Genomic DNA, 15620 nt, shown 5'->3' with positions numbered 1-15620 from the left:
CTCTATAAATGCACCTGAAATTGATGCATTGTATTTAAAAGCCCTACACTTCTTTAAAGACCTGGCAGAAGAAAATGCATATGTGTCCCTATTCACCTCAAGGTACTCTCAATTCCAGTTCACCACTGTGCATGAATGTAGGAAAAAAAACTGCAATGGTAAATCTGTACTCTAGCATTCCAGTCAGCTTGCCCATTCCTTTCTGACCTCTGTCATCAACAACTACTGCTCACTGGATGACTTTTCCCCAAAACATTAGAATTTATTGTGCATGAAAATCCCAAAAGATCAGCAGTATTTGTCAAACCAGCCTATTGGTTACCAAGAACCATGCCACGGATGCTGAAATCACATTTTACTTCCCAATTTTCTATTTATTATGATGCAATTGTTGTGAACCGTTTTCATAGTAGACACATTAGCTGTGATAGTTTTCTGGTAGCAGTCCAGTTACCAAACAGCTGGCCCATAAGGATTTTGAAGAAATAAATCAATGGATAATTGTGAAAGAAAGAAACCACAGAAGAGCTGAAGTGGATATCTTACCAGAATTGCAGCAACAAAAGTTCAGTGTGTCAGGAAAGTATTTTCTGATCAGCATGTGGTGTCCATACAACAAAATGGTCACTTACAAGGTCACTTGCTGTTTTTAAGGATGTACTTATTGTGCCTTAACTTGTAATTATTACCATTGTAAATGATACATCTAGACTTTAGGAGTGTGGGCTATAATAAAAAGGAATTAAATATCCTTTTATAAATCACTGTGACTATATGTGGTGTCATTTAGATATTTTATGAGAAGACACTGCATACCAAATTATCTCAATTCATGTGAGCAGGACTCACAAATCCCAAGAATTTATTAGATTGGCCTTTTTAGCTTTGTACATACATGAGCCACTAAAGGGGACCTCATACTCCATTGACAGTTTTGGCAGAGAGAGCCAACAGTATTTTATTTCATGGTTATAGGGCTCTACTAAACAATAAAGGTCATGGGTGAGTTGCACAAAAGTCCTTTGGAAAGCATTTAAAAAAATATTTTTTAGAATGTAGTACTCCATCTATAGCCTACAAAGCCGCTGATGTTAGTTGTGTTTTATCTGGAAAAATTGTTTCAATGCAAATGAATGCAAATTTAAACTCATTTGGACCTCAGCAACAGAAGGTAATAACTAGGAATAATTTCAAGAATAAAATGTAAACAATTTTAACAGTAAATACAATTATTGTATGGGGATGCATTTGTGAATATAGAAAGCAAGTGTTTAGGTCTTATATTGTCTTCTTTTTACTTACTGCTATTTTAATACAATTGTTCTCAATTTGTTTTCATCCTATATTTCAACAGGATCAGTTAGAAGGGCAAGAGTATGAATCTTATTTGGTAAAAGACTGTCCTACATCAAGAATCTGTGTTTGGCTTTCTTGTCTTACATGTCTTCTTACTGCATACCAACTTATTAAAAGCATGCTTGAATCTAATCACATGAAAGGAAAAAGTACAAAATGATGCTACCACCAACATGCTTCAGTGTAGGGAGATTGTTCTCAAGGTGATGATTTTAGTTGGGTGTCCACCCTTGTTGCACTTTGGGCCACAAAATTCAATTCAGCTCAGTGGGATTTTAGCCTCTGAGGATTTTTATATGACTTGCCACTTTTCCATAAAGTGCTGTTTCTTTCTCTGACGAATGTCCTTCTTAACTGCTCACTGACTTTTATGTTCTTTTTATAAATTAAATAAATTGGGCTCCACATCATGTTAAATCTTTGGGATTTTTTCAAGTGAACCTTGATTGAGAAACTTGTTTTGTTAACTCCTGTGTCTTCATGATTGTTTGTTTAGACATGTCCTTTACTAAACTCTGGAGTCTTTCAGCGATGTGTATTTATGGTGTGATCGCATAACACTTTAATTGCGTACAGGTGGACTCCATTTACTAATCATGTGATTTCTGATGGCAACTGGCTGCACCAGAGCTAATTTAGGGATGTCACTACACAAACGTGCAAATATTTATACAATCATAACTGTTAAGTTGCAGTTTATGATATAAAGTCCCATTTAAGTACCAGGTTGAAATACAAAATGTGGAAAGATTTAACATGGGTAAATACTTGTGCAAGCCATTGTAAGTTTTGTAACTGGTAAAAGAAAATAAGATCATTATTGATGATGCTAAAACCATGCACAAGAGGTTTGCCAGACAAGCACCATATCAAGTGGGTAGAAAAAGACCATATCGAGTTTTGAGACAGGGGAAAAGGTTAAACAAATTTCCAAAACCCCAAAGCATTATCATATGCCATAATACATTGTTGACACAACCCATGTAGAACTTGGGTAAATGATGGATTTGCCATGAACAGAAGAATGGCTTCCAGACTCACTCATGGTTTTCTGTCTACTTATGTTTCCATTGGCAAGACTCTGTATGAACATCTTACTTTTTACAAGGAGCCTCATTGTCCATGCATGTGTGGTTGCACTTTATGAGCACTGTAGACAAAAGAGGCAGTAGCACATTTCATGTGCTGGAGTGGACCCCCATCTCCTCCTACTTCACGGTGTACAAAACGAGGCATCCCTTCACACACACATACCAGATGCACTGAGGCTTGGAGACCACTTAGTTCATGACTCCTTAGTGATGCTGATTGTAGGAAATGAACACCAATCACTCAATCATCTAATGTTGCTCTTTTCACTTGAATGTGAATTATTATTTTTCATGTTAAAGTGGTATGATTAAGGAATGGTTCAGTAGCTGGACCTGTGTTTCTAGGAGCGCAATTGCAAAACCCTGAAGCTGAACACACCCTACAGAGAAATAGAATTATATAGAATAATTATAGATAGATAGATAGATAGATAGATAGATAGATAGATAGATAGATAGATAGATAGATAGAGGAAAATAAAGTAAAAATAAAAAATGAAATATTCCTTATTCTGCCAAGTCCTTCCTTTGGGTAACATTTAAAAACTTGGATCTATATAAACACATCAATAGAAATACAGATGGGAGGAAAAGCATAGTATCATACCACCTAGACATTATGAACCAAATATCTATAGGCTATTTGAGATGTTTTTTACTGTATCATAGAGTTCATATGGTCACTATATGTATGCCTTAAAGCTGTATCCCACTCCACTTAGAACTTGACAGCCACATAGCAGTGTGATATAAATCATGAGTCTCACCTCTGGAAAGAATAAAAATATTTCTCAAGTTCCAGTGAAGAAAAAAGAAAATCCAGGTTTTTGGGGAGTAATTTATTGCATTTCATCAAGCGTGCAAAGGATTTGAGCTGTAAACTGTTCATTCTGTGTGTTTATTTTCAGTTTTACAGCCATTACAAGCAGAATAGTATGATTTGTGGAGTCTGCAAGTTAATGTGAGGACGTTTCAGCCAAGATCGTTCTCAATCTACTTGGGAGACAGAATGAGAGCGAAGGTCAAAACAACATGATGTCACTGTATGTGTCATTTTGTATCAAGAAAAAAAACACACTACTGATTAAGTAAAATGTCACTGCAGCAATTTCAGGTAAGACAGAGCAACCGTGAAACACACTGTCGAAGTCGCTGAATAGGTGCCTTAAAAATGGATGGATAGGGTACGTTAGATGAATAGAATACATTAGTAATTTGTTATTTCGTGTAGATAAAGTGCATAAGGTCCTTCTGGGTCAGGACTGTAAGACAACCCAGTGAGGCAATACTTGTCAATCTGGAAGCTATTCAGCAAATAAAGATAATCAGATGACAAGCATGAGGAGAGGAAATCATTGGCAAATAAACTCAGGACTTTAGGGGACTGTATGCAACCAGTCACAATAACTGTTTCAAATAGCAGTTTATATAGGCTCTGCCTGTTGGATTTTCTCCATGCTCACTCAAACATTTTGCTTTACTTTTAATGACAATCATATGCAGCCAATCTGTTCATTTAAACCTTACTGAAATACCTTCCCCACACCCACACTCATTTGCACACACACCACCACCCACCCACACACATGCATGCTCTCTATGTCTCTCTTTACACACACAAACATACAAATAAATTTTGCCTTATATGACAATTTGATCATTTACTGTTGACAATTCATAGTAATTCAAATTCACATCAAATTCTTATTTAAACCATTTGAATATTTTATAGTTTGCATCAAGGATTTTCTGATTATTTCTAGGCCTGGCAACCGCACCATAACCTGTTTGCCAGAAACCATAAAGAAAATCAACTATAAAGCCAAAGTTTGAGCGGGACATTCACAACAGCACATTATATGACTGAATGGTGAAAAGTGCCAGCAAATATTTGCTCTAAAACTACATGTGCATGCACAACCCCCACACACAAAATGGATGACTGTTTTTTTGGGTCCTAATCTCTAGTAACAGCTTCACAGCCAAAAACATGAGCTCATAGTGCTTGCTGTGTGGATGATATAAGCCACGAGTTAGCTACTGCTTACATTACAAATGACCACAAGCAGCAAACAGCAGAGCTTTAGTAGATGAATCAGCACTAGTAAGAGGGAAGGATGTAAGTCGTCATTTATATCTATTCACATTCTTCTATGATTTGACAGCCAATGCATTTTAATGTTTGACTTGTGATAATACCTACAGCTTTTATTAGTGTTCTTTACTTAAGATAAAGTGCACTGTGAGCTTTGTGCAAAGTTTCTCTGGAGGATTAATATTACACTTTATTCTTTTTATAAAGCTTTTTACAAAGACATGCTAAGGAATAGGTTCATACTGTCAAGCATTTTTATTAAACTCCCTCACAGCCATGTGCCTCCCAGAGCATTGAATTAATCACAATGCATCACTCATCACAAAGCAGGAATTTTACTACCCTTTACTAATACATTCCAAACCATGAAGCTGAATGTAATAAGGAAAACGTATGTAACCCCCTGACCTCTCCCTTTTGGCCTAAAGTGGAAACCGGCCAAGCTCGCTCATATCTATTAATAAAAACAATCACTACAAATTTGAAATTTCCTGTTGCCCAGTAATACCACTGACAAGGAAATCTGACCCTAAATATGTAATTTCTTCTGGAAGTTTATTGAATTTAGTGCCCCTGTTTCTTTATACAACATCCCCAAATTGACAGCACCCAAACCTAAAGAAGTGCTGCTAACTAAAACATCCTATGAGGAAATAAGCACATTGTCCATATGTGTGAATGACAAATAAAATATCAGTGTAGTATTAAAAAGTAAATTAAAACCAGATGCTCTACTGAGAAGTGCTGTTCGAAATTTGACTGATATTCTGAAAAAAAAAAAAAATTAAAATAATTTATTTTATAAGAAATTTGTGCTTGGAGTAGATTTATGTTTTAGGCAATCTTCAAAACTCCAGTTTTAGTGGTTCTACCTCCTCGGGTTTAAGAAAAGTTAGTCTGGATTTGGTGTGATTATGCAGCATGGCACCTGTAACAGGAATAAATAAGGGAGAGCGGATAGAGAGGAGAATGCTTTGAATTTAAAGATCTGTTAAATTAGCAGAAAGGCATTGTTAGCAGAGCAGCGGGCTGGTCCCAAGGCTCTACTTGAGAAGGCTTGAAATGGACTTTACAAGGCCAGTCTGAAAGGCCCCATCCATTTTGCCCTCACAGCTGCCTTTTTTACAAGGCACACTTCAAAGATAAGGTCTTGACTTAGACCACACCTAGCATTGGTTAAGGATATTCAGCAAAGAAACAAGGTTCATGGGTCAGTACTGATGACTCCTTTTGTATGGTATGAGGACCCTTAACCTTTCTGTAAAAAATAGGGAAAATATTTAAATTAAGACTTTTCAAGAATCATTCCGTGCTTCTTAACCCTGTTTAGCCTTACCAATTCCTAACCCGATTTACATTTAAAAGGTGTTACAGCCTTATTCCAAAATAGATTAAATTAATTATTTTCCACAAAATTCTATAGACAACACACACAATAATGACAATGTGAAGAAGTGATGATTAATAAAAAATAAAAAACAAAAACATAAGTATTCACAGCCTTTGCCATTACATTCAAAATTGAGCTCAGGTGCATTCTGTTTCCACTAAACATTCTTAAGATGTTTCTACAACTTGAATGAAGTCTACATATGGTAAATTAAGTTGATTGGACATGATTTGGAAAGGCACACACCTGTTTATTCATCTTTCAACAGGACAACTGCCCTAAGCACACAGCCAAGATAACAAAGGAGTGGTTACAGGACAACTCTGTGAATGTCCTTGAGTGGCCCAGCCAGAGCCCAGATTTAAACCTGAGAGACCTGATGGAGTTCGAGAGGTTCTGCAAAAAAAAATGAGAGAAACTGCCCATAAATAGGTGTGCCAAGCTTGTAACATCATACTCAAAAAGGCTTGAGGCTGTAATTTCTTTAGTTTTTTATTTTCAATATATTTGCAAAGATCTTAATCACACCTCTTTCACATTATATATATATATATATATATATATATATATATATATATATATATATATATATATATATATATATACTGTATATATACTGTATATATACTGTATATATCATAGGAATGTTGATACAGTAGATACAAGAGTGGTTCACAATTGCTCCTGACTCATTTGCACTCAGTAAGTAGCATATTTGTAAACTGGACTGTTCAGTTATGAGTTATGAGAGTTCCATAAAGCTAAAAACCTAAAGAACTAAAGAACCTGAGCATTTAAAAATGTGGTTCATCTGTTTTGCTTAATATATAATATAGTCAGTATAAAAAGTATATCCTAGCATTTGTAAAAACAAAGGGTAATATAAACCTATGAGGACTGTCAGAGTGACTTTGATGGGCACTGGATTCAACAAGGTTCTGAGCAGTTCACTTTTTCCATCTCTCAGGCACACTGACCTGCTTACTGTCTGAATTCTTTGGCTTCTGAAGAACAGGACAATTACAGCATGGAATTTAAGGAAGGATTGACTTCATTTGTGCTCCTGAAATAACGGAACTGGTAGTAAAAAAAAAAATCAAGCCACAGATTTTATTATTATTATTATTATTATTATTATTATTATTATTAACAGAGGGCACCAAAGTTGTGAGGTTTGGTTTGCCAAATTATTCAAGCGAAAAAAAAGACCCTATAATTGCTTATTTCCCATTGCTATACTAAATCTGCTCTGTTCTAGACATATATCCAATGAGATATAACATTTATAAGTATTTATGCCACTTTTGTGACATGTAAAATCATGCCCTTTTTCTCAGTCCCACTCTTTAAATGGGGCAGATCTAGAGATTGTGTCCCATTAGGGTCGGGTGCCTGTAAGCTTGGCATGTTCCCAGCATGGGCTAGACAATCCTGTCCCTCAGCATTCTGGCTGTACACCCGTCCATTCGGCCGACTCCATAATGAGCCAGTCGGTCTGTCTGCAGTGCTGTGCAAAGGATTATTTCCGAGTTTTGACAGCTCCATAACCTATGCCAAAAGGGAGAGGGAGGGGAAGTTTCTTGGTGAATAGTTTTTAGATTTTAACAGTGGAAGGAAAAGAGGAAGTTGGAGCGTCAGCGGGAGTAATAGCAATCAGATGCTGACAGCATGGCTCTGCTACTGAACTCATTCAGAGATATTAAATATCAATTGTGACATTGAGAATGGATAATGAAGAAAATCGGGTTTAGAGTGACAAAATCATGAGGGCAGGTGATGTCAGTTAAGCAGAAAAAGTTATTCTGAATTCCTAAAACGTTTAAAAATAAAGAACTGCACAGAACACTGTAGTGAAATTGAGAATTTAAAAGACTCTCTGATTATTAGCTAGATGCTTAGATGCTGCTAAGGCAATGTCATTCACTGAACAGCACCAAGTTGTCACTTCCTTCCACACCTTTATGCCTTTTTCTGATACTGATTTTATGTTGCATTAGTTTAAGCTCATTGGGCTCTGTTCCCTGTCACTTATCAGGACCTACCTGGGGCCTGAAGCAGTCTCTCGCATTCATTAACCACATATCATAATAATCACAGTTTAGCTGTTTGGAACACTAATAGTTAGGCAGGAATACATCTTGAATGGGATTCCAGTCCAGTCCACACACATAACACAATTTAGTAGGTGGGAGAAAACCAGAGGAACCAGAAGAATCGCAAATGGGCAAAAAGAGAACATACTAAGAAATTTTACACAGAGAGTAACTTGAGCTCAGTACTTAACCAGAGACCCTGGAGCTTTGAAGCAAAACTAGCCACTGTACCACTGTGCCATACTGTCCTGAAGCACTTCCTTTTCAATCAGCGCTAGTAACCAGACTACACATTCAAGCCAATGTTTTAAATGTATAATACAAATAGTATAGAATTGCCTGTAGCATTCACACTCTGCAACCATTTGTTTTAATAACCCTTAAACTCTTAGTGTGCTACTCATCAAAAATCATATCACTTAGTAATTACTATGAATTATTTAGTAACTACAGTAAAACCATATAGAAACAAAACAATTTTATGTTAGGAAATGTATTAAAGCTCATAGGAGATTAAGAGATATCCAGAACTTTAGTGATTTCTGTTTATTTTAAATGTATGTCTTTAGGTGAAAAAGACTCAAGGGTAGTTGACAGAAAAATAAACATTTGTACAAAACATTTTGTAATTAGTTTTTTTAATCAGGCTTCAATTTCTATTTATGCTAAATAAGAAGACACTTTTTAACCAATAAGTAAGTGTGTGTGTGTGTGTGTGTGTGTGTGTGTGTGTGTGAGAGAGAGAGAGAGAGAGAGAGAGAGAGAGAGCTCCACTGCATTCTCACACTGGATTTGCGTTTACAGTGAAAGAGGGGGAGCAGTCCCCAGCCACTCCCCCACCACTACTATACTCTCTTACACACACACACACACACACACACACACACACACACACACACACACACTATAAAGCCAAGGCATAAGGAAACACTCAGCCATAATAACATGTGGAACTGTTGAGGGATGAATGCTAGTGCAAAACACTATATACTTTTCCACTTATTCACCCACTCAGGCTGGTGCTTGACATTCTGGTTCTTGAAAGAGCAATCTGCAGAAGGAATATGAACTTATAATGACTGAATCACCATGAAGCGACTGAGTCGATCATCACAGGATTGGTTTGATACAACGCTGGATTTTCGCAAACTGAGGGCTGCTGTTCACTAAGTGAGGGACTACGGTTTGTCTTGTGTGTGTTGGTAAATAGGACTGAAAGCGAAAAGTTGTGTTAAGGAGTTTCCTTGTGTCTGTGTAAAGACTGGGTAAAAACAGAGAGCCCAGTCCCTCCTGGTGAAAGGCTACAAGTGTGAGACAGAGCAGGTGAAGATGTCCTATGCCATGGTTCACCCCTCTCCTGCCCGTTTCCTTTACTCTGACATTACCCCTCTGTCAGAGGATGATGAGAACGGCAGTGAAAGCTCAGGATCCGATGACAAATCCTTTCATCTTTCCACTCCTGGGTACAACGCTATCAAAGCAGACTCTCGCAAACGGAAGTTCGGCTGCAGGCCATCGGTTGGAACCACAGAGCTTCACTTGCCAATCTCGGAGACCCGACAGCGTAACTCAGCGAACGCTCGAGAGCGGGACCGAACAAACAGCGTGAACATGGCTTTCACTGCTCTGAGGACACTCATACCCACTGAACCAGCTGACAGGAAGCTGTCCAAGATTGAGACATTACGGCTGGCCTCTAGCTACATCTCTCACCTGGAAAATGTACTATTGGTGGGAGAAGCATGTGGAGACGGCCAGCCATGCCATAAAACACAGGGGCTCTGCATAACCATCTCCTTAAGACCATAGATGCAAGCCCAGACTCAGAGAACTCTCAGCCAAAACAGATCTGCACCTTTTGCCTCAGTAACCAGAGGAGACTGGTGAGTAACACACCATACACCTGTGAAATCTGCTGATCTTATCTTTTTAATAAAATGCTTGTATGTTTTCTAACTATCCATATCGCAGACTCTGTTTATATCAATCGCCTCATTGCATGCTACAAATAGTCTTATACAGGATATGTTTATGTATAAAACATTTGCCTTTAATTAACATCAATTTCAATCCACCAAACGTGACTCTTTTAGCTTCTAAAACTTGTCACAAGTGAGACTGAACACAGCATCAGAGTTTTGCTTACTTGTGTGATTGATGTGTCACCAAATAATTTTTTCTAGTGCATTTCCTATGTAACAGAATTAGCCTGAGAAACAGCCAATAAAAGTGAGGAATATGGCAATGAGTGTGTGAAGTGATGTCATTGCACACAAAAAGCTGTAGACAAATTATTGTGCATCCCACATGCCTGTGTGCTGCTCTGGAAACATCTGGCTCGCAAAATTCCCAAAATTCCAAATAGATCACTGGTCTAAGATCAGTGGATGCCTCACAGACCCGAATGAATGCCAGCATCCCTGCTGAAGCTCTTAAATCATCACTTACCTGAAAAATCCAACCATATAACCAAAGTCTAGTAAAGCTTTTACAACTCTACAAGAAAGACATGCAGGGAAAATTCAAAATGGCTTAGAAAAATGCACTATAAATTAAGTTCTCTGACATCTTTTATATAATAAGTAATGGGGTTTATATATATATATATATATATATATATATATATATATATATATATATATATATATATATATATATATATATAAACACTATTTAATATAATATATATATAATATATTACACACACATTCACACACAATAACCATACTGGTCCTTTTGCATTGAGCTTTAGTAAGTTAGTAAGTTTGGTAATGCAATCATTTTCTGCTCGAGCACGCGGATTTAATGATGTACATCATTATTATTCATATTCAACCATCAAGAGGAGTTTGTTTACTAGAGTAATCCACACTTATATATCATTAAGGTATACATTATGAAATACACATAATAATTTAGATATAAACGCATAGTTTGGGTGCACCAATAGCACTGACCTCAGGTCAACAAACAGTGTGAACATGATTAATTCGTGCCAGCTGCCTCTCACAGAACACAAGAGCGATTGGAAAAATTGAGGCATGCTGCCCCCTCAGCTGACGCTATGGCCAGGCACCCTGTACCTTAACGAGATTGGGTTCTCTAATATGAATTGCTTTCAGATAAACCCCTAATTGATGCTCACGGCACTAAAGAAAAACTGGTGAGCTGGTGGCTCATTTACGGTTAGTTATGCAGTTCACAGTTTAAACGTATTGAAGTGTCTGTATTTAATGTGTTTAGATCTATTACAGTAAAATTCAACTGCCTGAGTTAACACTTGAAACTGAACTTGTGAAACTGACATTGTTATTGCTCTGGTGTTTCAGAACAAAGACAGAGAAAGAAAAACAGCTATAAGAAGATAATGACGAAGAAGAACATACCATTCAATTCACCTGAACTCTAACTCTATGTTTTTCCTAATGTATTGTAAGTATGCTACTGCAGAATCATACATGAACCTTTATTTATCCTGTAAATGTACATTTATTAGTGGACTGCATCACTGTGGATTAAAGCAATCACTCTGCTACAATGGCTTCATGCATCAGAGCTTTGAGGACTTTACTTTCAATCAACAGCACACAATGTTTGTGCTGAACATGGCACATTAAGACTCTATATAAATTTTAGCATCATGAAGACAAAGGACTACATGGACTATAGGTTTCATGATATCAGGCAGCACTGATTTGCTAAATGCTATACTATAATGGAGATGAATCAGTTCACTGGTTTTGACCTGCTCCAGCTTTAACAGCAAGAGTGGAATAAAGTTCTTTTGGATTCGTAAAACATCAACCCCATACCTGTGTCTGCTTTGTTCAAATGTGCAAATATCAGTTATAATGTGAAGTAAGACATCAAAATAACAAATTCCAAATTTTAATGTGTGTGTGTGTGTGTGTGTGTGTGTGTGTGTGTGTGTGTGTGTGAGAGAGAGAGAGAAAAAGAAAAAAAGAGAGACCACTGGAGTTTTGTGTGTTCATGGAGATGAGATCTGCAGGTTGAGATCTGGCAGACTGTCAGTCACAAACTGTCCTCTACTTTACCTTTAGATTCTGTTACACACACACACACACACACACACACACACACACACACACACACACACACACACACACAAACATTTCCTTCTATTTATCCATCCAGTTTCATTCTTAATGCTGTATTTGTTTATCATTTCTGCCTGAAACTATTAATTTTAATTGTATTGCTTTCAATACTTCAAGTAGTTCAGCATGGCACAATAATCCTATAGTCCCTAAAGTAATCATTTCAACCAGGCAGCCAGCCAACAAAATACAATAATGATCAATAATTTCTATATGCAGAAAAATATATTTTAACATGTATTTGATATCTTGAAACAAGTTAAAAATTAATGTGATGTATATATGTATAGTATATGGTATATAAGGTATGCTGTAGTTATGCTGATTTTTGTACCCTTATCAAAAGTTTACTTCCTGTGCCTTAGGCTGATTGTAATTCAATTGTAATTTTGCCTAATTGCTCAGATCTGCCACCTCACAGCATCAAGGTCCACATATCAATCATGTGCTCAGGTTACTGCATGCACTTTTCTTGTGTGTCCATGTGGGATATTTCTGGCGTCTTCCCAAAGACCTGTCAGGTGTAAGAATGACCCTAAATGTGTAAATACTTTGGAGAGTGTGTGTATTCATGGTGCCTTGTGATGGACAGGCATCTCATCCAGGTTTTTTACTTTGGCGCTAACCAGATTGATGCAATTATTGATGACTGAATGAATGAATGAAGAATGAACGAAAGAATACATAATTTATAACCACTTTAACATAGAAAACTCATATCGAACAGATATCTTACTGCTGTTTTCTTCAAGGGATCTCCACAGAGCTCCACAAGATTATCCAGCCAGCTTTAATTTAATTCTTAGTTGCCAAGTTGACACTCTGTGAACTCTGAACTCTGTGACAGTGTGGACATATAATTTACTCTACTTGATCCCTTTTCTCTGTCTCAGTCCATTATCCAACAGCAACACAACCCTATTCTCAGAGCTGCAGAGCCATCCAAATACTTTGCTGTGCAGACAGAAAGCCACTTAAGGCAGGAGATTTTTGCAGCATTTGTTTTATTTCAAAATATACTGCTCTGTTGTAAGGATATACTCTACACCGGTCTGTGCACTATGCACTCTGTCATCTTTGCATGATTTAAATCCTCCACCATTGCCCTGTGTGCTAGAAGAACCCTTTGATAATGTCAAGATGAGAAGCCATAAGTCACTCTCAACAGACAGTTTGAAAAAAAAACGCTTCACAGATTAACAGATATCTGAAGCAATCTGTTGGATGCAGGTGATTCTCTGCTAGTTGTTTTAGCAGATCTTCAAATATCTCTTGTAACATATATGAAGATTACAGTAACAATTAATAAAAAATGTGTCTGATTATTATTTTGTATATTTTTGTATGTCGAATATATCAGTACTGCATGACTGTTTTCAAACTATGCACACCTTCACCTCTAAATGGGATCTAGAACTAAAACTTAGAACATGTTTACGTGTGCATAATTAACACCATTGGGTTAATGAACATTTCCCAGAGATCATTAATAAATAAAATGCCACAAAAAATCATATTTCCAATGATTAATTAACATTAAATTAACTCAATAGCTACAATGGGTTATGATATAAAACCGCAGGTTTTACGTTGCTATTAAGGAAATGTGTATTCAGTCCTAAAAAAATTATCAGTAGAAGATAGAGTTTGGATTGAAAATACATTATATTGACAAAAAAGTATTAGACCCAAACCTCTTACAGCATCTAAACCTACTCTAAGAAGATTTGATTTACATGGGCTGGAGTGGAAGATCTTGAGTGGCCTTCTATAGAGCTCAGATCTCAACCATTTTTAACACCTTTGGGATAAATTGGAATGCTGACTGCACCCGACTACATCAGCACTACATTGGTACCTGACTTTACAAATGTCCTTACAGATGAATGATCATAAATATACACAACCACATTCCAAAATCTAGTTGAACTTCTTAGACTGTAAACTGTTTTATACCTGCAACACTGCCACAGTCTGAAATTCTGTCCTCAAAACAATGTAAATTGTATTGTTATGATTTTCATGGTACATTCATTAAGACTGCAGAATCCTTTTATGTATAGGTAGTTCTTGCAAATACCCTCACTAAGCACATAGAAACATAATGCTAATAAGTTAAGCTCTTAAAGCAACTTCAGGTGTTCTGGATTCCCCAAGATGGACTGTTAATGCAAGGCAGGTTGAGTCCATGGATTCATGCTGTAGTCTGGACAGACTTCAGCTGCTGTAATACCATCTTCATTAATGTTCAACATACTATTCCACTAACCACAATTGTACAGATTGTTATCTGATTTTCTGTAGTCTTTTTGTTAGTTTGAAACTGTCTGAGTAAACTGTTGTATGTAAAAATACATCAATAATAATAGAAATATACAAGTATGCGTTTACTGCCACCAACAGTGATGCCACTATCAAAATAACTGCCATCCCATTTTTGCTGTGGTGGAGAGTAACGAAGTAAATGTAATTCGTTACTGTACTTAAGTAGTTTTTTCACATATCTGTACTTTACTCATGTATTTCAGTTTGGGGAGACTTTTACTTTAACTCTACTACATTTCAAAGTGAAATATCTTCGTCATTCCTTTTGATTTACGAGTGAATAAAAACATAACTGGACTTAACTGTGCTCTGTTTTAAACTTGTTTTGACTGTTTGATTGGCAGTGTCGATTTTAGGCGACATGGCAGTCACCTAGGGCAGCATCTTGCCGGTTAGGCGGCACGGAGCGTCCACCCAAAAAAAAAAATAATAATTGTTTTTTTTTTGGTTTGTTTTATATAACGCTCATTTGCACGGTCGCGTCCATTATTAAATCATATCACGGTCAATGAACCTTTTTATCTATTTTTCGATAAAAATCATGACATTATCGCCTTAATTAATTATAGTACTTGGATACTTAAGTACATTTGAAGACAGATACTTTTGTACTTGTACTTAAGTAAAAGATTAAAGGGAGCACTTTTACTTTTTATCTGGAGTAATAATTTACCTACTGTATCTCTACTTTACTCAAGTACATGCTTTATGTACTTCGTCCACCACTGCATTTTTACTATTCTTATTGTTGATATAAACATTTCACAAAGCTGCTGTTGCTTGATTTTGCTGCCACACTATACGCTGATTAGATAACTGTATGTATTATAGGGTCCATGGTTGTTACTAATAAAGTGCTCGGTTAATGCAGAGTAATAACAGTGGCACTACAGGTGGCAAATTCACATTCTTTATAGCTTCTTCTCTTTCTCGTGCACACACACACACACACACACACACACACACACACACACACACACACTCACACACTCGACTCCCTCTGGTTGCATGATCATTGTCTGGTCTTTGATTTGCTGCCAACTGACCCTGTCATCATCCCAGCAGTCAGAAAACAACTCTTCTCCATTTTTACTAAACTTTGGGGCTTTTGGACTAATTGTTTCCTGCTGGTACTGCAGTTCAGCAAAAAAA

The 15620-nt window shown here is 36.8% G+C and overlaps 1 protein-coding gene across 1 annotated transcript; it reads left to right on the top strand.

The window, feature by feature from the left end:
- The first annotated feature begins 8991 nt into the window (after positions 1-8991).
- scxb (scleraxis bHLH transcription factor b) lies at positions 8992-11674 on the top strand. The gene is given in 3 exon segments (XM_046848018.1): positions 8992-9790; positions 9793-9908; positions 11355-11674. Coding segments are annotated over 3 exon segments (591 nt in total). The 5' UTR covers positions 8992-9354; the 3' UTR covers positions 11394-11674.
- Positions 11675-15620: the final 3946 nt, after the last annotated feature.

The sequence above is a fragment of the Silurus meridionalis genome, chromosome 4 (genome assembly GCF_014805685.1).
Source record: "Silurus meridionalis isolate SWU-2019-XX chromosome 4, ASM1480568v1, whole genome shotgun sequence".
NCBI classification, from domain to species: Eukaryota; Metazoa; Chordata; class Actinopteri; order Siluriformes; family Siluridae; genus Silurus; species Silurus meridionalis.
The sequence above is the reverse complement of the archived record's forward strand: the minus strand, read 5'-3'. Positions and strand labels throughout refer to the sequence as shown.